General features: G+C 34.0%; 1 protein-coding gene across 8 annotated transcripts in view; it reads left to right on the top strand.

Annotated features, from left to right (window-relative positions):
- NOL4 (nucleolar protein 4) overlaps positions 1 to 24,150 on the top strand; it is a 383,681-nt gene that overhangs the window by 91,494 nt on the left and 268,037 nt on the right. For 4 of the 8 annotated variants that reach the window (XM_021930036.2, XM_003914291.5, XM_003914289.5 and 1 more), the window contains 2 exons: positions 19,579 to 19,690; positions 20,579 to 20,691. In XM_021930036.2, the coding sequence (XP_021785728.1) occupies positions 19,630 to 19,690; positions 20,579 to 20,691 (174 nt within the window). In that variant the 5' untranslated portion in view covers positions 19,579 to 19,629. Of the gene's footprint in view, positions 1 to 11,887; positions 11,957 to 16,456; positions 16,883 to 18,270; positions 18,293 to 19,578; positions 19,691 to 20,578; positions 20,692 to 24,150 lie in introns of those variants that run through there. The other 4 variants (XM_017951659.3, XM_021930031.2, XM_021930034.2 and 1 more) reach the window with 3 other exon arrangements.

The raw sequence follows: 24,150 nt of genomic DNA, 5'->3' as shown, positions 1-24,150 counted from the left end.
GTGTTTGAGTCTCTTTCACTTCTTTTTACTCTTTTGAATTTTTCCCTTTCTTGCCACAGATCTAAGCGCAAGTATAGGTTGTCTTTGAAGCAAAGGGGCGAAGAAAATCTCTATCAGGCTTAGAACTTAATTTCATTTCTGTAGCCAAATTCTTTAATGTAGAAATAAAATTAAGGCAAAATAACACAACAGACAAATATAGGTTCCTGCCTTTTTAATGCAGATCCATTGTTTTTTCTGCATTTTATTATTACAAACTAGAGTACCTTAAATAAGCTGCTGTTCTGAATGTCTAACAGAGATAGAAAAAACTTAAAATGAAGTATTCCAAGTCCAAATTTTTGGTAGACTTTGTCCAATATTGAACTCATTAATAATTTACACTGTTACACAATAGATCTGTGATCTAGAATTGTATTTTATAGCTAGTTTACCTTAGAGAGTTTAGCAGTATAAAATAGCACTCAAATGTAGGTATTTTACAGATAATTTTGTTAGGTTATTTTGATTTATATCTCTCTATAGAAATGTAAAATATCTAGATATATCTATAGCTATCTATAGATAAATAGATCTATATCTTTCTATATCTGTATCTATATAGACATATGTATCCATCTGTCTCTTTCTCTCTATATATACATGTATGTCTATTAGATATATAGATACATATCTATATATACATATGTAGATATATCTCTATGTATCTATATAGATATAAATATACAAAGATGTAGATCTATCTCTCTCTATATATTCTCATATATAGAGAGAACGATATATATATAGATAGATATATAGATATATATACTACCTCACATTTGAGGTAGAATATAAACACATTACTTTTCACATTGGTTTATTTATTAGTTACACACATACACACACACCCTATATCCACACAAACATATATAGATTTTACACAAGTGATTTCTAAATATTAACTACAGCTACTGAATATTATTCAGATTACTGTCAGATGTGTACAACATCTCAGAAGGAAACAGTTAAAAATAAATCGGCATGATAATTAAATTTATCAACTAGCAATCCTAAAACAAAAGAATAGCTTATTGTCATTTATTAAAATTGAATTATATCTCATATAGGTGTAGTTGCTCATTGCAGTGGCCAGAGTAATACTGCAAATCTTTAAGATTCAGAAGCTGTCTTCTTGGTAGTGGAGACAAAAAAAATGACGTAAGAGCTTATCCAAAGAAGTTTATCATCAGCTAATGTCATACACCACATCATCAATAATTTTTATATTAAATTATAATATCCCAGTGAATATTCTTTGAAATATAATTTACCTTTTGGAGAAACTTCATTAGCTCTTTATGACAGCCTAGTAAATTACTACTTTAGTGCTCCCTAGTGGTGAAAAGGAGCCAATGCGGCTTTAAAAAGTAGCTGGTTAATGCCTCCTAGTGGGTGATTCTCACTCAGATCAAGAGGTTTGTTTTCCTTGCTACTCTGATAGTGTAAAAAAATTAAAATGACCAAATTTCTTAAAGTGTCTGCATGTATGCGCCTGTATAAATTACTATATAGGTAATGAATTTGCATAGAAGATAATGGCAAGGAGATGTAAGACATAGGAGACTGGCATGAGATTGTGGAGAGAGAATGGGCCAGCTTTGATGCCAGCTAGACTTGAGTTTAAATCCCATAGTGTAAGTTCTGCATGTGTGATGTTGGCATGTTATTATTTTGTAAGGTTGTTTTTAGGGCCATAAATAATATAGGTAAAGTTTTAATATAATAATTGCTTCGAACTTCAAAAATTATAGATATTACAATAATGTGGTGACTAGAAAGATGGGTTTTTTCTTTTAATATGGAGTGGTTTTGGGGGTAACAGATGTTCTAAATTGCTTTTCCCCCCTATTAACCAGGTAATCAAAAGCTAACTTCTTTTTTTTGTCTACTATGCTCCTTAGTGACCTATGGATAACACCCACCCATGTCTTCATTCATGATTTTCTCATAAATTTGAGAATATTATTCACTAGCTTTATGAGCAGCAGACTTAGTTGTCTTATGATAAGAGCCAGCTTTTACCTATTTTTATCCATTTATCTCTTCTTCTCCCCATTCTCCCCCCACCCTCAATTTCCTGGGAATGTCCTCTCACAGTGAACACTTTCCTCGGCTCTATTTGAGTTTCTTGGTTACGGGTGAATTCCGAAAGAAACTGAGTCGGTAACCTAGTTGCTTCTTTTGAGAATTTGGAATTTGGAACAGGAAATTTCTATCTTTCTGTGCTTTTTCTCATCAATAGATAATACATAGACATGGTATATTTGGTCAGATATATTCATTAGTGTCTAATCATTGATATAGTCTAAAGCGTTGTCTCTCAATTGGGCTATATAGGCCTTAGGGGCAGACAAATAGCATTGTCCCAAGTACTCCAGGCCTTTTAATATCCCATAATATGTTAATTTTCAGCATCACCAACCCCCAGATATTGTGATAACCAAAACGTCTTCTTGTTCTCTATTTGTAAAATCACCTAGTGAGAACGGTAAACACTCCCAGTTGAGAGACATTTTATAAAAGAAACCACATAGCTAGTTCTCTACTTGGTACCTTTGAAAAATATGTTTCTTATTTGCCAGTTATCGAGCAATTCAATAATTCAGACAACTAATTCTGCATCCAGAGTGCACTGTCATCATCTCACAGATTCTGCACTTTGCCTGCATAAATACATGAAGGATATGCAAATTACTGGAGTCCCTAACAGAATGAAGTGAAATCTTCGCCATCTTTCTCTGTCTCCCTAACGTGGCTAATGATTGCCTGCTTTGAGCGGCTACAGCAACTGTATTCTTGGATATGCATTCAAAAAGAATTGCTGGCTCCCCACTGACCAGCAGTGTGTAAGAAAGGTAAACTTTAACAAGGGAGTTGCAATAGCAGCCTAGGAGGGTTTGAACATGCCGATGAACTCTAGACCAGAAAAGTGGCATTCTTTGTGGTTCTCCCCTAGGGCCCAAAGGAAATATAAATGTATCATATTACACATACTCTTCAGGAAAAATCAAGACAGGAAGAGGTTTTCCACACTCCCATGTAAGTAATTGTGTATTTTAATGTAATTCTTCATGTCACAAGTAATTCTATAAACAATGACTTTGCTGAGTTATCTTATTTAATGCAATATTTAGGAATTCTCTTTATTTTACTATTAGTGAACCTGTATGAAAAAGATCTTTTTCATTGCCCATCTGCTTATTTTTTCATCTAATATAAGAATTATCTGTTTTGACAATCTTTTCCTTAGCAGCCAAATATTCAATCATGAGAAATAATATAGCCGAATGTGGTGGCGCATGCCTGTGATCTCAGTGCTTTCAGAGGCTAAGATGGGAGAATTGCTTGAGACCAGGAGTTTGAGACCAGCCTGAGCCACATAGCTGGATGCTATCTCTACAAAAAATAAAAATAAAAAAAATTAGCTGAGCATGGTGGAGCATGCCTCTAGTCCTAGATGCTCAGGAGGCTGAGGTGGGTGATCACCTGCCCAGGAGTTTGAGACTGCAGTGAGCCATGATCATGCCATTGCACTGCAGCCTGAGTGCCAGAGTGAGTCTCTGTCTCTAAAAAAATAAAAGTAAAATAAAATAAAATAAAAAGAAGTGACAGAAGAATAGCACCCACAAGTTTAGGGATACATCTCCAGTTTGACTATTTCTTTTTTGAAATGGTTTCATTTACTCAGTGGATGGCTATTTTAATTATTGTAAATAAGGTTCCAGATTAAATATGTTAATCATTATAAAAGGCTAAAATAATAAAATAAAGCTCTTTCGTGAATATCAATATATCTGAATTTGAAATATAATCAGTAAAGCAAAACAAGTTTCCAACGAAAATTAATTATAATTTAACATAAACCACATTCTATTTTCTGCTTGATTACACTTCAGTCTACTAATGTATACTGATGTAATACCAAATTCATCTGATGGTGCCCTAGAATGCTGCTACCTGTATATGTTTTCCTCCTCTAGTTTCTTTATATCATATAGTGAAATGCTTTGCCTTCTTTTAAGCTGTTTTTGCCTCTGGTCTAGCACTTGTACCATTTCCCTATCTTTGGAGAATACTCACTTCCTACCTCTGTACCACATTCACTTTTCATTTCTTTTGCTCTGTGTTGAATGCATTTGCCTCAAATCTCCAAATTGTTTTTATCTGTCTGAAAAACTGACTTGAACCATCTAAAATACTCCTGCCTGCTTTATACCTTCTTCAGATTTGCCTACTTTTATTTTAAATTTGACCACATACTCATCAAATTCTTAGCACTACAAAATAACTTTGGATGAACAGAGTGCATTCCTCTGCTTTAGACTGGTGTTTTTTTTTTGTTTGTTTTTTGGGGGTTTTTTTTCCATTAGATACCATAATCCACTTGTGACTCATCAAGTTAATTTATTGGGCTGTGATCACTTTTAAAAAATGAAGTAGAGAAGAGAATAGAAATGATCAGTTTGATTTTATGAGTGTGGATATGTGCTAGCTTATGATGTGAAATGTATGTATACCTGTGCTGTTGATATAGAATGCTGGAAAGCCTTGCTTTAGATGGGCACTATGATTTCAAGCTGCCTGCAGACTCCCCAGTAATCACTTCCACCTACCCTATCACTTCTGCTCTTGGCATAGCCTTAGATTTTCCTGACATAACAATTTTTTCCAAAGTTAAAATTACCTTCAGACTCAAACCAATATTTTCATTCATATTAGATAAATATACTCTTTAAGGTTGCTAGATTTAACACACACAGGATGACCAGTTATATTTGAATTTCAGATAAACAATAGTTTTAATACATTTGACTCCAATATTGTATGTTTATCTAGAACTAAAACTGAATTAGGTGTCTTATATTTTATCTAGCAAACTTAATCCTATTTAAAAATCAACCCAGATCCTCCTGACTGGACTAGATCAGCCATCTCAACTAGGTAAAAAAGGCAAGGGTAGATGAATGGGTGTGAAGACTGAGGAAAAACATGATCAGAGAAGAAGGGAGAAAAAGAAAATGTGGGCAGTGCTTTTCTACAAATGTGCATTAGAGTAATGCTAATACTCCCAGAGTCATAGCAAAACAAACAGTACTGCAGGATTGATAGGAACTCAAAGAAAACATGATAATCCTCCACCAGGGAGCATGGGGATTTAGGGGTGGTTGTGCAAATCTGGCAGTTTCCTGGTTTTGCTATTGGAAACATCATTTAGGCACAGGAATTCTTTTGGTCTTTAACAGATGTTGAAAGGTCAGATAGATACTCTGTCTATAGATAGATGAGTAGTTAGTGTTCCCAAGCAAAAAATTTTGAGAGATACAGTGATTACAAATTTGTTTAGGCAGGCCAGTATGTCTGTCTTTTGTCTAACTCATTGTTGCTAGACAAGAACTTTTTATCTGTGAATTTTCTTGTTGAGTCCTGATTAAAGCCTTTTTCAGAGTTGCTTTGAAACTAATCAAACAATTACCAATAGATAATTCCAAGAATTTGATATGTCCAGTCACATTAGTGCTGTAGAACCATATTGGGTAGTATTCAGTGGTAATTATGGTGCCTATGCATTCAATAGTTATTTGCTGGATAAATAAATATGTAGTTGAAAAAATGTCTTTATCTTTGCAAGACTGTTTCCTTACGTATCTCTGCAAATTAATTATTTCCTCTGCAGTAGTACAATGATGTACACTGTTAATCCTTTTTCATGGACAAGTGGGTTAAAAAATTTATTTTAATAGAAAAGAAAATTAGTGTCTGAGCATTTCAATTTTGTAACACATCTAGAAAATTATCAAAGTCATAGCTAATGTAAGTCATCACATTATATTCCACTTGGGCTCAAATGTGACAGTGGTTGCATACTTTTTAAAGTCCTAAATGCAAAGGCATTCAATATATAAAACAGAAAAAGACAGAGAGCTGTTCCTTGAATTGGAGATATGCATAGAGCCTAGATTTCTTTTCCTCAGATAGAGGCCTTGCTGGAGTTCGGTGTTCTATATGTTTATGAATCAGGACATATGGGTTTTTAATTTGGATTTGTAGGATCTGTTCAATTTAATTTTAATCTTATGTTTTACAAATAAATTTTCTATACCTTAATTATCCAGTTATATATATTGCAGAGGGTTTGTGATACAAATTTTCTCAAATATAGTAAGATAAACAAATTTCACTAGGAGATTATTTCTAGTTTATTCTTTATCCATGATCCCCAGGATATTCATAAGAGAAAATGTCAGAAGTTTGACCTCAAGGGCAAATTCTTTTAGGAATATACAATTTGATATTTGGCAAAAACTATGGTGTTCATATATTTATTCTAGTAAATAAAGGCATTATTTCTGTTCTCTAAATTCATTTTAAAAACAAAAGGTGGAGAAAGGTGATTTTAAGAATTTGTGTGATTATATTAGGTATTGTTTGCTCAAAAGCTCTGTGTCTGAAAAGGAGCACAATATACCAAAGCACCCAGTTACATTTTCAAATTACTGATATTTAGGATCACTAATCATTTTTTTAATTACACAAGTGAATTTAGGTTAAAATTGTATAATTTTGGTTGATAAATCTTTTCATTAGCTTATTTTTGTTTGTTTGCTTTATAAAATGATTGTTTCTACTCGTGATTTGCCAATGTTATGTGATGGCTTTATTTCAGCTTGCACATTAGCTTCAAATCTTAGACCAAGAATGGCTTCTCTGCTGGTGAATTTCTTCTTACAATTAGATGTCTTATTCCTTTAGGGAGAGGCAGTTATTTACATTCCTCTCATAAATTTCATTAAAAGTGGAAGTCCAACGCATTTGCTGACTGGCTGCTAAAATATTACAGCATTGTCACAAAGCCATCATTTTAGTCATCAGTTTTGCTGGAATGGAACAGATGGCCTGTTAATTTTTTTCAAGGCGGAGCTCTGTGTTGTTGCTCCATACTCTGACTTGTTCTTGTGGAACTTTGTAACCTGAGACAAGGGACAGAGTGCTTGACTGACCCTTGTATTCAGAAAGGTCACCACAAACTGGTTAGAGCATTTTACACTTATAAAGAACTTCACACCAGGGAACATTATAAACATTTTGGAATAATTAACCTATGCTGTGAGGTTAATATCCCAGCTCTTTATGGAGGAAACAGTCTCTATCTTTTTTCAATACTGATAACTAGGAGTGGCTATAAAACAGTGGTTAAAGTGATAGACTTTGAAAGCGCAATAGCAGGTGAGTCCTATCTCTTGTACATAGTTGACAAAATACACACTCTCTCTGAAGCTTAGCTCTCTCATCTGTTACACAGAGATCGTAACAGTGATCATGGTAATCTATTCGTGGGATTGTTGTGAGGATTAAATGATGAAACTCATGTAAAGTTCTGATTCAGCATAATCCATTTACTAAGTACTCAATTAATGGAAAACAATCAGATTGCTTGGTGACAATAGATTGCTTGGTGACATTTTCTTCCATGTAATGCAGCCAAAACAAATAATTGTCATGTAATTAATGAGAATCTTAATTTTGAGGATTGCAAATTCTCTACCATTTCAAGAACCAGAGGTTTGCAGGTGTATGTATAATACAAACTGAATAGTTAGAAACCCTTTTTATTGAATACCTTAGAAAGGAAACATTGTTGTAATTAGAGAGGAAGGATACTTGGGACTGAGAAAAGAAGACATGGTCAGATTCCCCATGTTTTAAAATTATTTTCCGTTATTTTTTCTCTTAATTTGAACTATTTTATGGCTTAGTTAAGGAGATAAACTTACATACTTACGAAACATAGTCTGAAAAAATAGAGCAAAACAACAATTTGTTATTAAATTTTTTTGATTAATTAACTTCTTCAATTTTTCTAACTTTGTTACTTCAGATCCAAGTTGGAAAGGTAATTTATTTCTGAAGACTCTGATACTAAAAAGGAAAATGTAAGAAAACTTTAGTATTACACATTATTGAATTTACAAGATGAGTTTTGCAAATTAGTTTGCTTGTGGTTGCTTTTAAAATTCCAGATTTTTGGATATCTTGTATGTTTACCTTAACTGCATTGTGTTAAGGTGAAGGCTAGTGATACTCAGGAATGGCCAGTATTTGGCCTTATAGTTGTAGGACTTTTTAAAGTACCATTTTTTTTTCTTCAGAAAGGCAGGACATTGGCAAGTAGACAAGTATATTTGTCCATGAGATTTTCAGTAAGGTATTCCCAAAGAGTTTGCTTGTCATTTTTTTTATAGCCTACAGATGGAAGATAGGAAACCATGCCCTTTATAGAACTTGATCATTGAGCTTTTTACAGGTGGATAAGTTTGTCACTGGATCACTAATGTTGTGCTGTTATTGCTCCAGAGGCTGATTTTATGGGTCAGTCCATCAAAAGATGCTGTGGTTAAATTACTTTTATATGGAAGTATTACTATACTTTTTGGATGGTAGAGGTCATTTCTACTTCTAATTTATGGAAATAATTTAATCTATTATTTTCTGTATTACCGATGAATTCCAGTCCTACTGGACTTAGACTGTAATAGTTCCACTGAAAACACTATCAATGTTCCCCAATACACAAATGAATTAAGGCCTTCAGAAGTGGTAAGTTATGAAAAATTTACCTTGTGCCACAATTCCCCCACTCCACAACCATAGATAATTCTGAAATGGCCTCATTGTCTGGGGTGACACTGAAATTCTTTGTCTCACTGCCGAGGAAATCAAGAACATGGACATACCAAGGGTGAGGTTAGAGCAGAAATTTAATAGGCAAAAGAAAGAGAACAGCTCTCTGCTGCAGAGAGGAGTCCCAGAAAAAGGGTTGCCATTCTTCAGGGAAATGCAAGGGTTTTTATAAGCAAGTTAGTGGGGAGGGAGTATTTCATCTACATAGGGTGTAAAAAATCCTATTAGGACTAGGTTTGTCATTTGCATAGGGTGTGACTCTCTGGCAGTCCTCACCCCAACCTTTTTGGCAGGTCCTTAGCCTAAGTTAGTCCATGTTGCTTATCTTTTCCCCCACTGTGCATGTGCTACGTGGGAGGCAGGTAGGCAAAATTTTAAAAATTAGTTGTGCATGGTAGAGTGTACCTGTAGTCCCAGCTAGTCAAGGAGGCTGAGGCAGGAGGCTTGCTTGAGCCCATGACTTTGAGGTTGCAGGGAGCTATTACTATGCTACTCCACTCCAGCTTAGGTGATGTGCCTGGCCATGGTTGATGTGACTGGCCCAAGGTAGTTCTTTCTATTGGTGCAGCTGCAGGCACCAGCTTCATGCAAGCTTCTAGCTGCCTTATCCAAAAAAGGATGTGGAAAGGAATGTGCTCACTAGGGCCCACAGTGCTTACTGGGACCCACTGTATGCATGTGAAACTTGCTAATTACACAGGAGGCTCCCTCTTTGTGCTGGAACTTGCTTCCTTATCTATGTCTGCAGCCTGATCTTCCAGGCTGCTCTTTTAGAGCAGAAATTCTGCTGAGGACTCTTTGCTCTATTTGCCTGGCTAGTTTCTTCCTTCCTTCTCTCTGAATTCAAGGTAAAAGATAATAATAGTAACAAATCTTTCCCATGACTCAAGTTGAAGATAGTTTAACAAGCACTGATTTTTTCTGTGATGACATTTTGATACGTTGGGTTTCTTGAAATTTTTGTTTGTTTGTTTGCTTTCCCTGGGCCCTTAGCATTTGTCTTGTCTGTTGGATAAGCCACTCATCGTCCATTAAATTTACAGAAATAGACCAGTATTTAGGAAATCCATGTTTGACTTCCAGCATTTTACTTTGCCCTCTGCTGTGTAACAATGACAATTCATTTCATCTCTTTATAGCAGTCAACCAATTTATCAAAAAGTTATTGGAAAATCTGTTTTAACCATTTGCTAAAATAATGGTAGTAAAACCACAGTGAAAAGTATAACATTATATAAGCATAAGAAAACAAGTCTAGATTCATAGAAAACAACATTTGTAAGAAATATATTCCCCATAATTATTTACTTGATAAATAATGTTAGGTCGTTAGTTTATAAAGTTCAATATGGCCATTTTCTAGTTCATCCTTTGCATGTTCATTTCTGTTGTGAGCTATATATTTAATATGTGAATTGTCAGATGGAAGTTGTGATTTTTTTAGTGCTTAGTTAAGATGGATCAAGGCTAATATCCATTCTTTAAAGTTTGCATCTTATCACTATCAAGGGACAGTGTTTCTGTGTTCATAAACAAATTCTAAGGAAATACTCTTTGTCTTTCTGAAATATAAAAATGTTTTTAAGAATACATTTTCAAGTGAAATATTGTTATCACCAATATTCTAGAAAATGTTCTGTACCTCTGTATATTCAAAATCCAGTTTCCATCTAGAAACAGAGTAGTCACATTGGAAAACTGGGTCTAAGACATTTATGACGTTTATGAACGATTATAGCATTTTACATAGTTAATTGTAATATAGTAGAATAGTGTTTTTAGTATCTGAATCCAAATATTTTTAAATTTCTGTTCCTTCTAGGTTTTATTTGCAACTGCTATTACATATTGCAAGAAAGATATTAGGACTTCAATAAATGGGCTGCCTTGAGGGACCTGTCCCTGAGTGTTATCACCATGTATGAATATCTATTTAAAGTTGATTTAACATTTCAAACATTCATTCCCAGCAAATGAGAACAGGCCTTTCATTAGGGTAAGGGTCATAGAGGTACTTAGCATAGGTCTCAAGTTAGAAGAGGATTGGTGCATAGGCTTTCAATGCTATCTCTGAATTAGGTTAAATAAGGATGCACACAGAATCAAATGGCAGTATTTCATCACAAAAGTTTAATTATGAAATGTAATTATTCAAATATATCATAATTTAAGAATTTTCCAAGGACAGGACACTTTTAATTTTTTTTTTTTTAAAGAGGCATTGTCTCACTCTGACACCCAGGCTGGTGTGCAGTAGCATAATAATAGCTCCCTGCAACATGAAAGTCATGGGCTCAAGTGAGCCTCCTTCTTCAGCCTTCTTGACTAGCTAAGACTACAGACACACACTACCATGCACAACTAATTTTTAAAATTTTACATAGTGATAGGATCTATGTTGGCTGGGTTGTCACGAACTCCTAGCCTCAAGTGATCCTCCAGCCTCAGCGTGTCAAATTGTTGGGATTACAGGTGTGAGTCACCACACTGAGAACTGCAGTAATGAAGGTTGTCTAGGATATTTTCTTTTTTTGCTAGCTTTATTGAGGCATGCTTGGTAAATGAAAATTGTAGCCAGGTGCAGTTGCTCATGCCTGTAGTCCCAGAGCTGTGGGACACCAAGATGGGATGATTGCTGGAGGCCAGGAGTTGAAGAGTAGACTGGGCAACATGATGAGACCCTGTCTCCACCAAAAAAAAAAAAAAAAAAACTGGGTGTAGTGGTCCGCACCTGTAGTCCTAGCTAATTGGGAGGCTAAGGCAGGAGGATCCATCACTTGAACCCAGGACTTTGAGGCCATAGTGAGCTGTGATTTCAGCACTCCAATCCAGCCTGGGCAATAGAAAGAGATCCTGTCTCAAAAAATAGATTGTATATATGTTAAGTGTACAACGTGTTTTCATATACATCTACATTATGAAATTATTACTGCAATCAAGCTAATTACAATCAAGCTAATTAGCATATCCATCACCACATGTAGTAACCATTTGTGGGTACATGTGGTAACACTTGTGATTTGCTCTATTAATGAATTTTAAGCATACAATACAGAATTATCTGCAGTCACTGTGCTATACATTTGATCTCTAGAACTTATTCATACTACATAACTGAAACTTTGTACCCTTTGACCAACATCTCCTCATTTTCCTCACCCTCCAGCCACTGGAACCACCATTGTATTCTACTCTCAGCTTCTATGAGTTTGACTTTTTCAATTTCCACATACAGGTGAGATTATGCTTGTCTTTCTATGTCAGGTTTATTTCACTTACCATAATATTCCCCAGGTTCATACATGTTGTTGAGAATGACAGGATTTCCTCTTTTTTCAGTGCTGAATATTATTTCATTATATGTGTGTAATAACATGAAATATATATATATACACATATAAAATTAAATATTGATATATTTTATGCCATATTTTCTTTATTCCTTCATCAGTAGACACTTATATTGTCCCCATATCTTATTATTATTATTTTTTGAGACAGTCTTGCTCTGTTGCCCAGGCTAGAGGGCAGTGGCACAATCTTGGCTCACTTCAAACTCTGCCTCCCGGGTTCAAGTGATCCTCCTGTCTCATCCTCCCAAGTAGCTGGGATTACAGGTACCTGCCACCACATCTGGCCAATTTTCATAATTTTAGCAGAGATGGGATTTCACCATGTTGGCCAGGCTGGTCTCGAACTCCTGACCTCTGGTGATCCACCTGCTTCAGCCTCCCGAAGCTCTGGGATTACAGGTGTGAGCCACTGTACCTGGCCTAGTTGTCCCTACATCCTGGCTATTGTGAATAAGGCTGCAATGAACAGAGGAGTGCAGATATCTCTTGGAGATAATGATTTCATTTCCTTTGGATGTGTTCCCAGAAATGGAATTGCTGGATCACTTGGCAGTTCTATTTTCAATTTCTAGGGGAACCACCATATTGTTTTCTATAATGGATGGGTTGATTTACATTTTCACCAGTAGTATACAAGACTTCCCTTTTCTTCACATCCTTGCCAATACTTTTTATCTTTGACTTTTTTATAACAGTGATCCTAACAGGTGTGAGGTGATATCTCATTGTGGTTTTGAATTTTATTTCTCTGATGACTAGTGATGTTCGACATTTTTTCATATACCTGTTAGCCATTTGTAGGTCTCCTTTTGGGAAATGCCCATTCATGTCTTTTGCCTATGTCTTAGTCTGTTTGGGCTGCTATAATGAAATAATCTAGACTGGATAATTGAAAAGTAATAGAAACTTATCACCCATAGTTATGGAACCTAGGAAGCCCAAAAGCAAGGTACCAGTATATTTAGCGCCTGATAAGGAACCATTCCATGTAGATGGTGACTTCTTTCTTGGTGGAAGGGCCAAAGAGACAAGCAGGCCCCCTTAGACCTCTTCTATATGGGCACTAATCCCATCTATGAGAGTGTAGCCTCCCAAAGGCCTCACATCCCAACACTATTGCACTGGGGATTAAGTTTCAATGAAAAAGTTTAAGAAGACACAGACTTTTAAACATAGCAGCCCATTTTAAAATCAGGTTATTTGTTGTATTGCTATTAAATTTTTTGAGTTCTTTATATATTTTGGACATTGACCCTTTATTATGTATGGTTTGCAAATAATTCCTTCCATTCCATGGGTTGTCTATTCATTGTTTACTGTAAGGAAGATTTTTAGTTTATGTAATCCTATATATATAAATATATATACACACACACTCCTACATATATACACGTATATATATATATACGTGTATATGTATGTATGTATCTATATACACATACACACACACATTTAAGTCTTTAATCCCTTTTGAGTTTATTTTTGTATAAGGTGTGATACAAAGGCCAATTTATTTATTCCACATTTGGATATCCAGTTTCCAAATACCATTTGTAAAAGAGATTATCCCTTCTCTTTGTGTGTTCTTGGTGTGTTTGTTAGAGATTATTCTTTCTTTTTTATAGCTTTCATTGTATAGATCTTTGTGTAGATTTTTTATCATCTTGGCTGAATTATGTTTCTATTTTATTTTATTTTTGATGCCATTTTAAATGATGTTGTCTTCTTATTCTTTTTTGTATAGTTCATTGTTATGTATAAACATACAGCTGATTTTGTATCTTGATTTTTTTATCCTGCAACTTTACCGGATTTGTGTATTAGTTCTAACATTGTTTTGGTGGGGTCTTTAGGATTTTCTGCCTATAAGATCATTTCAATTGTAAACAAAGAAAATTTTATTTATTTTTTCAAGTTTAGATGGCTTATCTTTTTCTAACCTTTTATTACTATGACTAGGACTTCTAGTACCATATTGAATAAAAGTGACAAGAGTGGGCATCCTTGTCTTATTCTTGATTTTAAAAGAAAAGTTTTCATTTTCTCACCAGTGAGTATGACATTAGATGTGGGCTTATTGCATATGGCTTTTATTATATTGACGTACATTTCTCCTATACATATTTGTTAAGAGTTTTAATCATGAATAGATGTTGAATTTTGTCACATTCTTTTTCTGAATCTATTGAGATGATTATATTATTTTTTATCCTTCAATCTGCTAATGTGGTAAATCTCATTTATTGATTTGTGTATGTTGAAACGTCCTTGCATCCTAGGGATAAAACCCACTTGACTATAGGGTATAATCCTTTTAATGTGCTTTTAAATTTTGTTTGCTAGTTTTTGTTGAGTTTTTCATCTATGTTCATCAGAGAAATTTGCTGTAAACTTTTTTTGTAGTGTCCTTATCTGGCTTTGGTGTCATGGTAATGCTGGCATGAACTTGGAAGTGTTCCCTCCTAACTAGTAATTTCTTTTTTGGGGGGCAGGGGGTGGGAATGGAAGGAGTTTGAGAAGGGTTATTGTTAATTCTTCTTGGAATCTTTAGTAGAATTGACCAGTGAAGCCTTCAGGTCCTGGGACTTTCTTTATTGGGAGGTTTTTGATTACTGATTTGATCCCCTACTCACTATTGATCTGCTCATATGTCCTGCTTTTTATGATTCAGTCTTGGTGTGCTACACATTACTAGGAATTTATGCATTTCTTTTGTGTTATCAGATTTGTTGGCATATATAATTGTTCATAGTAGTTTCTTATGATTCTTTGTATTTCTCTGATATCATTTACAATATCTCTTCATTTACTTATAATTTTATTTATTTGATTCCTCTCTATTCCTTGGTCTAGGTAAAGTTTTGTCAATTTTGTATATCTTTTCAAAAAACAAATAACTTGGTTTCATTGATCTTTTTTTGTTTTTCTAGTCTCTGCCTTATTTATTTCTGTTCTGATCCTTATTATTTCCTTCTATCTGTTAACTTTGACCGTAATTTGTTCTTACTTTTCTAGTTCTTTGAGGTATAAAGCTAGGTTATTTGAGATCTTTTTCTCTTGTTTTAAAAATTAATTAATATTATTATTGTTTTTAGAAACAGGAAACAGGCTCTCCCTCTGTCACTCATGCTGGAATGCAGCGGCATGATCATAGCTCACCGCAGTCTTGAACTCCTAGGTTCAAGCTATCCTCCCACGTCAGCCTCCTGAGTAGCCAGGACTACAGGTGCATGCCACCATGCCTGACGAATTTTTTTTTTTTTTTTTTTTTTACTTTTTATAATTTTTTTTTAGAGGCAGAATCTCGCTATGTTACCCAGTCTTGTTTCAAATTCCTAGCCTCAAATGATCCTTCCTCTTCAGCTACCCAAGTAGCTGGGATTACAGGCATGAGCCACCACACCTGGCTCTTTTTCCTTAATGTGACATTTATTGCTATACACTTCCCTGTTTGAACTGCTTTTGCTATATTCTATAAGTTCTGATATGTTTGTTTCCAGTTTGTTGTGCTTAAGATATTTCTGGATTTCCCGTTTGATTTTTTCTTTGCTCAGGAGTGAGTTTTTTATTTTCACATATTTGTAATTTTTTTCAATTTTTCTTCTATTATTGATTTCTAGTTTCATACCAGTGTGCTCTGTAAGGATATTTCATATGATTTCAATTTTTAAAAATTTGTTAGGACTTGTTTTGTGGCCTAACATATGATCTATCATGAAGATTCTTCCCGGTTCACGTGAGTAGTATATGTCTTCTGCTGCTGTTGGATGGTAAGTTTTGTATATGTTCATTAGGTTCATTCAGTTTCTTTTGTTGTTCAAGTCTGCTATTTCCTTACTCATTTTCTGTCTGGACTATCTTTTACTATTGAAAGCGATATTTTGAAGTTCTCTGCTGTTAACATGTTGCTGTTTGTTTATCCTTTCAGTTCTATTAACATTGGCTTTATATATTTAGGTGCTCTGTTTTGGGGTACATATATATTTACCGTTGTTATATCTTCTTGATGAATTGACTTCTTTATCATTATATAATGACCTTCATTGCCTCTTGTGACAATTGTTAACAAGCACTCTATTATGTTTGATGTAAATATAACCATCCCTGATCCCTTTTGGTTACCATTTGCATGGAATATATTTTTCTATCCTTTCACTTTCAGCCTATGTGTCCACTTATAGCTAATGTGATACTTTTGTAGGCAACATATAGTTAGTTCTTGTTTTTCTTTTTGAAATTCATTCAGCCACTCTGACTTTTGATTGGAGAATTTGATCCATTTATGTTTAAAGTAACTATTGATAGATAAGGGCTTACTATTGCCATTTTACTAATTGCTACATGAATATTTTTCAATTTCTTCCTTTCTTGGTCTCTTCCTTTGTGATTTGATGATGTTTGTGTAGTTGTATGTTTTCATTACTTTTTCTTCATCTTTTGCATATCTACTTACAGATTTTTTTAAATTTGTGGTTACCATAGGACTTACATGAACTACCTCATAGTTATAACAAACTATTTTAAGCTGTTAACAACTTAACTTCAACTGCTTCAAATACTTGGTGCCTGGAGTGTAATGGTGGGCCTGTTGCTAGGGCCCAAAGTGAAGTTGAAGTTGAGTGCTTACTTCACTCTCCTTCAACCATGTGGAGAACTTCTTTCTCTAAGTTGTGCTGCATGGGTTTGAGGGAGAGTTGACAAACATAATGTGAAACCTCTTTTCTACCTTCTTCGTTGAGTCTTTTCTTATTTCTGTGCTCCACTCAGGTGCTGTAATCACTTACTTGGATTCCTTAGTTGTTGTGAAGGTATTTTTGTGCATGGATGGTTATTCAAGTTCATGTTTCTGTGAGGGAACAAATGCTAGAAACTTCTATTTCACCATCTTGGTGACTCCTGAGAATTTCAGGACTCTTAATTTCGAGTAGGCCTGGGAGAAAAGATTCTGAATAGGGTAAAAGTTGTTTTTTATTTCCTCTTCACCTGCATTGCAGGAGAAATATTTTTTCAGAAATGAGTATGAGATGTGAAAAGCCTGCTTGGAGGATCTTTCTTCTCTGTGCATAGGAGGACTCTGTAGTCTGTGGGTCCCAGTGAATATGAGGTGGGGAAGAAAAGATTCAAGGGAAGTGGAACGCCATGGCAGGTGTCCCTATAACATGAATTCTAAACACCAAGAAAATTATTCCCAAATAAGTGCTTTTATCTTATGTAATATATAGTGACATGGCAAGTACTATGTTAGAGCCACAGCAGAAAGAATAATATGATACAATATTTGCTTAAAAATATTTTCTAAGATACAAAGTGGTCTTTGTGTTATTTCATGCATACATGTATACATGAGCACAAACCTATTTTTGACTGTTACGTGTAGTATTTTTCAGAGTAAAGCTATAAAACTAATGTGAATGATTATTAATAATTTCAAGAAAATTTGATTTGGGGTTAAATGCTGCTAGACAAGTCATAGGATTGATTCAGGTCAATGATAAATCTATCCAGAAGGGATTTCTACACAAGTGCTTCATTAGCATGGGGAAAAGAGAAACTTTCAGAAAGTATCAGGGCTGTGGAAGCCAATCAAGTGTCTCTCCAACTCCATCACTTACCTATCTATCTTTCGATGAAATGTTTCTCTTTTATAAAGTAGATAAAAGGTTTAATAGAAATCTAGAAAAACCAATGGAGCCTTTGCCTGAAATCCTATTTGATAATAAATTTACTGGTCAGACCCATTAGTTCTAATGGACTATAACTCGATGTGATTTAAAATATAAAACATAAGGATGAAGCATGCATTATAGACTTTTTTTTTTTCTTCTGAATTAGTATAAAGTATTTCTTCAGGGAGTAAGAAAATAATGATCTCTAATGAAATAAATCAGCTAAAAGTATTTATTCCCTCTGTAAAAACAGAAAAATAGAATTTAAATTCATATATGCTATATGCGTTTATAGAAAAAGAGAAAATGAATGAGAACGTAAATTATATATATATGCTTATTAAATAATATAAAATTTTTCACAAAATAGTTTAGAATTGTTCTGATCGTTATCCTCACGCAATAACTGCATAGTCTGAAGCAGTATTTTTTGAAGTCTGGATATCTTAGTCTGTCAATATTATATTTAAAAATAAGAGTTCTGTATTTCAACCCCTAGGAGTATTGAATTTTAATGACCTGAATGTGGATTATCAATGGCAGATTTTAATTGTAAGCTTGTTTCTCCTCTTCAGTATTCTTATCACTTCTTTTCCCTTAAAGTCAATAGGATTAGGCTATATGGTACAAACTGATTTTAATATTAAATTAAGAGAAAATGAGATTTGCAGTTTTCGATCTCAGTATATGGGGTTTCCTCAAGTCTATGCTCCTATAGCATGGATAAGCAAAAGTTGACTCCATCACCACCAAGAGAACTAGCACCCGTTTATACTCAATTATACATTTGTTACACATTTTCCCTCATTTTTACCAATTTAAAATACATCAGTGTTTGTAAGGGCTATAGATGCACCTAAGAAATCATCTGTGGCATTTATGTCTTATTTGCAACTCATTTATTCCTATTGCTTATCTTATATTTCATGTAACATGTTAGTGCTATGGTGGAAAACTGAAGCCCTGCATCAGACTTCTTAGTAGCACTGTCTGAGTCACTGTCAGCTTTTATTTAAAGATATTCAACTATCTATCAGTTTCGCTTAAGGAATTATTTGCTTTGATGGGAGAACTTGGTTTTTGAAAAGTTAATATTTATAAAATTACTGTAATGGTAGTATAGATTTCTAACTTGATTCTAGATCTTGGTTCTGAAAACAAAGCTCTATATAGGCCACAGAAAAGGCTTGCTGTGACAGTCAGTGTGAGCTATTATGGACATATATTATTAAAAATCGACATAAAATAAATGAAATATGTGGCCTAAATGCATTTCCAGGTGTGTCATTTTCTGTGGAAGGGATGATTCACTGCAGTAAATATATACATGAGTTCTGTTTGAATTTATTTTTTATTCTCACTTAAAATATTTTGAAAAGCAACAATGAAGAAATGTTCATTGTGCAAAATCCAAAGTTTATTGCTCCTACTTGGGGCTAAATTACAAAAAAAAGTATATAAAATTGGATACAAATTTGATTGTGCTAGCAGTAACTTTAAAAACAATGTTGGCAATGTTTTCATAATAAGGAAAATTCATTAGGATATCTGTACACTGTGATTATTTTACCTAAAATAAATGCAAAAATATAAACAGATGCTCATCGAGATGTGGTTGATTTTTATCTCCACATGGCCTTATTGGCTCTTATTAAAAGTCATCTAATCAAGTTTGATAGATATTTCTTGAAATGATGCATGGTATGCAATGCATGCTTTCATTGTGCTTCCTGCCATTATGGAATAACGTGTCTTATTTGGAAATACAATGATCATTTCTGTTAAATCATGCTCAGACAGCTTATATAATAACACCTATATTTTGTGAATCATTTCAGATTTCAGAGAGCTATGCCTTCCTACCAAGAGAAGCGGTGACACGATTTCTAATGAGCTGCTCAGAGTGCCAGAAAAGAATGCATTTAAACCCAGATGGAACAGATCATAAAGGTAGTTGCAGTGTCAAATAGTGAGATTTAAAGCAATTTTATTCATAATGGCAATTTATATCTCACATTTTTATAAAAACGTGGTAGACTGAAACAGTTCAACAAGTCAGATCATCTCATTTATTCAAGTAGGAGGCAGTGAATTTTGAATATCCACTTACAAAGTAATTCAGTGCCCATTGTTAGAAGAAAGACAGTTTCAGCTGTGGCAAATAACATTTTTCCCTGTAATAATGTTTTAATTTTCACTTATTATATGTATTTCATGGTATTTTAGATATATTCAGCAAGGAAATTGGTTTCTATCAATGTCTTTTCAAGTCTACCGATTCCTTATTTCTAAAAATTATGAATAATGTGGAGTTTCTTTACTAAAAAGTTTTACATAAAAATTATGATTTGGCTTTAGTTCTCATTAAAATTATAGAAAATTATTTAGCTAAATATGACTTTCTCTCAGAGATTCTATCAGTCTCAGAGATACATTTTTGCTGGCTCATTCCTATGTCTTGAAGGTTAAATGGAATGGCCAAAAGCAAAAAATTGAGCAAATTTCCTTCGGCATTCAAAAAATACATATAGAAAGTAAAGCAGAGAAGAAAAATACAAATAATTGTGTTAGTCACCATATTAGGTTTATTTATTGTTACTCAGGATGTTTAAAAGTTCCCTTGCACTTAGAAATAATTAATTAGTACTATTAAACAGTGTCAATACACCTTTGTAGAACCTTACTAGTTATTTTTTCTACCATCCAACTATAATAATACCATGTTTTAAGACACTTGGTATCTGAAATCCTGTTTCAATTTGGAGAAATAGATCATTTTCAAATTACACGTAGAATGCAGTGTCACTTTCATTACCCATTAAAAATGTTTTATTACAGATAACGGAAAACCTCCCACTTTGGTGACCAGCATGATTGACTACAACATGCCAATTACCATGGCCTACATGAAGCACATGAAACTGCAGCTGCTAAACTCACAGCAAGATGAGGTAAAATAAAAACATCTACATTTGCATCACTTACAAATTGGAATGAAGCTTGATAACCACAACTATCATATTAAACATGATGGCATTTTGAAGATAGTAATTTATTTTTTAATGAATGAATCTTACCACAGTTGCACAGATGGAGAAAGCGAGCAGAAACTCCTAGTCCACAATACAGAGCCCCTGTCTTAACACCACTGTCTTAGTGTTATGTGGGAATTTGTTTGTTCCCAAGAAAGCTACATTTTCCTTAGTAGACCATAATTGAGCTGGCCTTGGTAAAGTGCTACAAAGTTCAGAGGGGGTAAGTTCACAAAAAAATATCTGAAATAATTGAGATTCTAAGGAAATTTAAGTAGTAAGGCTATTTTGCATGGCAATCAGAAAAGTAGATTTAATGGGTATTTCAAGTATTATCATTTCTCCACCATTCAAACCTTATGTAAATTTTAAAGTGATTTTTTAGTTAACTGCTATTCTATATGTTATTTATTTACTTCTGTGCATTTCCTAGAGACAGTCTGTGGTCATTCTTAATTAGAAGTGTTTTGATGTTTTCAGCTATCCTATTTAAATTGTATGGTGAAAATTTAGCAACATACTGCATGTATAGACACTAAAAACATATTTCTTAAATACTCTGTAGGATTCTAGTTAGCTAGCCATTTCGGTTGAAGCTATGTCAAAGCAGGGACTAAGTTATGTATGTATGATTTATATTCTCCAAAATAAAGAACAATAGCAGATATACAGTAGGTGCTTAGTACATCCTTCTTGGCTAGTTAATACTCAATAGATGCATTTGGGTTGTTTGTATTAGGAACAGGTCCAGGTCCTCAGGCTAATAAATGATCTCCTTGAAGTTTCTCTAAAACAGGAAATGAGGTTAAATGTTTATTTGTCAAACACAGAATTACTTGCTAAGCTATGATTGCATTCTTTTAAAATTACTTTGTTGAACTTACTTTATTCATAAAACTCAAATCAAGTTTTTAGTTTTCCTCTGTATTTAAGCAGGTTTAACCTCAAAGCTCTATTTATAAAATTGTTTGATCTCAATAGACGTTACTCAGGGTATGCTCCTTACAAAAATTCATATTAGTGCAGTGGCAATATTGGATTTTATATTGCCACATGGCTACATATAAATGATTGAATAAATAGTAATAAAATCATTGGGTTAAAGACATCAATGACAATTAAGAAAATACTAATATCCTTCCATCCCTGAGAACGATTAAAAAAACTATCTTCACAATTCATTATATAGTTGAAAAAATTTTTTAAATGTCTCATTAACTAGTTAGAGCTGTCAGATTATTTGTAGGAAGCTCATTTAGATGTTGATATGTTTATTTCTAGGCCAAAATGTAAGATGATTCACTTTCTGCCAACAATGCACCCACATATGCTGATCCCTTCTGGCTTCTAAAAAATCATAAGTATTTTACACAAAAGAAATAGATCCTTTAAAATTTATAACTGGATTAGAAAAATAACTCATCCTTATATTTTGAAAATACTAAATTGGATGTCATGCTGCCTTAAAATATTTAGATAAATGACTAGTTAGAATTATTTGCAAAATTTTTAGAACGTTGTGTTTATTGAAAAATGAAAAAGAGGTTAAGTAAAGGAAGTCACATTAAAATGGAATTTAAGTGAAATATTCCTGTCTGACAAATTATATTTAAATTTGAATAAGCATTAATCCAATAAGTTCAACCAATATTTATTCAGTACTTTCTATGTATTTGACCCTCCTGAAGAAAAACAGTGAATAAATTGAGAAAAATCTTTGTCTTTTGTGGAGGTAAACAGGTAATAAAGAAAATAATGGCCATAGGTATATAAGAAGATGCTAAATGCTATTAAGAGAAATAAAGAAGGCCAGACATGGGACTCCCTGTAGAACTAGGGAATCACAAGTTTAAAAGGCTTTATTAAAATGTGTTATTTGAGTAGAAGGGAAGGAAATGTGTGCATGTAGCAGAGGGATACAGTGAAAAGTTCCTGAGGCAGGTGCATATCTAGTAGCTGTAGGAACAGCAAGATAGTCAACATGGTTGCAACAGAATGCTCAAGGAAGAGGAAAATAGGAGAGGAGTTTAAAGAGATAGTGGAAAGTCAAGTTATATAGAGTCTTACATTTTAAGAACTTTTAAATTTTACTCTGAGTAATATGGGGAGCCATATTTTTTTTTGAGCAGAGAAGTCATGTGATCTGATCCATATTTTAACTTAATCATGTGGGCTGAGAATAGACTGAAGAGGAAAGAAAAAAAACTGTAGAAGGTTATTACAGAAATCAGTGTGGATAAGGAGTTAACAAAGCTCTATTCCTTCCTGCATGAGAAATTGGCCTTTGAATAACTTTTGGAGTTTGCTGTCCCGCAAAACTGCTAACATTGAAATGATAACTGTGTTACTAAGCAACATTGCTGTGGCAAAAATGATTCCAATTGTTAAACTGTATCAGAAGACAAATATCTGGTGAGAATCTTTTGATTTCCTTGAGTTGAATAATTTTTGTAATTGGCATGTCCTTTGTGGGGACCTTAAGGTATTAACTGTGCTGTGATAAGATATTTTGTCTCTTTTGGGGCATGGGGCTTCTCTGCCAAGTTTCCAACCTACCCAGTATGATTACTGTTTTCTTGTACCTGAGCTATATCACAGGAAGAGCTAAAGAAAATATGTCTAATTAACTATGTGAATTGCTACATGACCCCTTCAAGGGTTTCCATGGAAGTGAAACACCTGATGCTGCCCTGCTGGCAAGAGTTTCCTTTGCTACATGCTTCTAGAAGAAGCTGATGCTAAGGGTTTTCAATGGTCATCTTATGAGTATACGTTTTAGTTGGATTTAACAAAAGCTTCTGAAGAATGTTTCAGGAAAGAAGATAATAGTGGCTTGAATCAAAGACATAGTGGTTTAGGTAGTGGAAAGAGGAGAAATTATGAATAGATTTTAAGTTTTACTGACAGGTTCGATGAGAAGTGTGAAAGTCAAGAGTAGTAATGTCTCCAAGGTTTTTAATCTGAGCAAGTAGGGTAGAATTGGTATTAACTAGTGTAAGAAAAACTGGGGGTAGAAAACATTTGAGGTATGATATTGGAAGTTCAATTGTGAGCTCTTCATTAGAAATTCAAGTAGATTTAAGAGGTTTATTAGAGATTTAAGTAGATTTGTCAATTAGACAGTTGGCATGTGTGATTAAGAACAAAGAATTAAGCTAGACATAAAGCCAAGCATCATCCATGGGCAGATAGTGTGTGAAGCCATGTGCCTGAAGGTACTACCAAGGTAGTGAGTGTAGATTGAACAAACAAAGCCCAATAACGTTGATTTGGGAAATTCCAATGTTATAACATCTGGCAGATGAGGAGGAATCAACAGGGGATACTGAGGAAGAGCACCCAGGGTATTAGAAAAAGCAGGAGAGTTTGTGAACTAGA

This window comes from Papio anubis, chromosome 19 (assembly GCF_008728515.1).
Source record: "Papio anubis isolate 15944 chromosome 19, Panubis1.0, whole genome shotgun sequence".
Lineage (NCBI taxonomy): Eukaryota > Metazoa > Chordata > Mammalia > Primates > Cercopithecidae > Papio > Papio anubis.
This window is presented reverse-complemented; position numbering and strand designations above follow the sequence as displayed.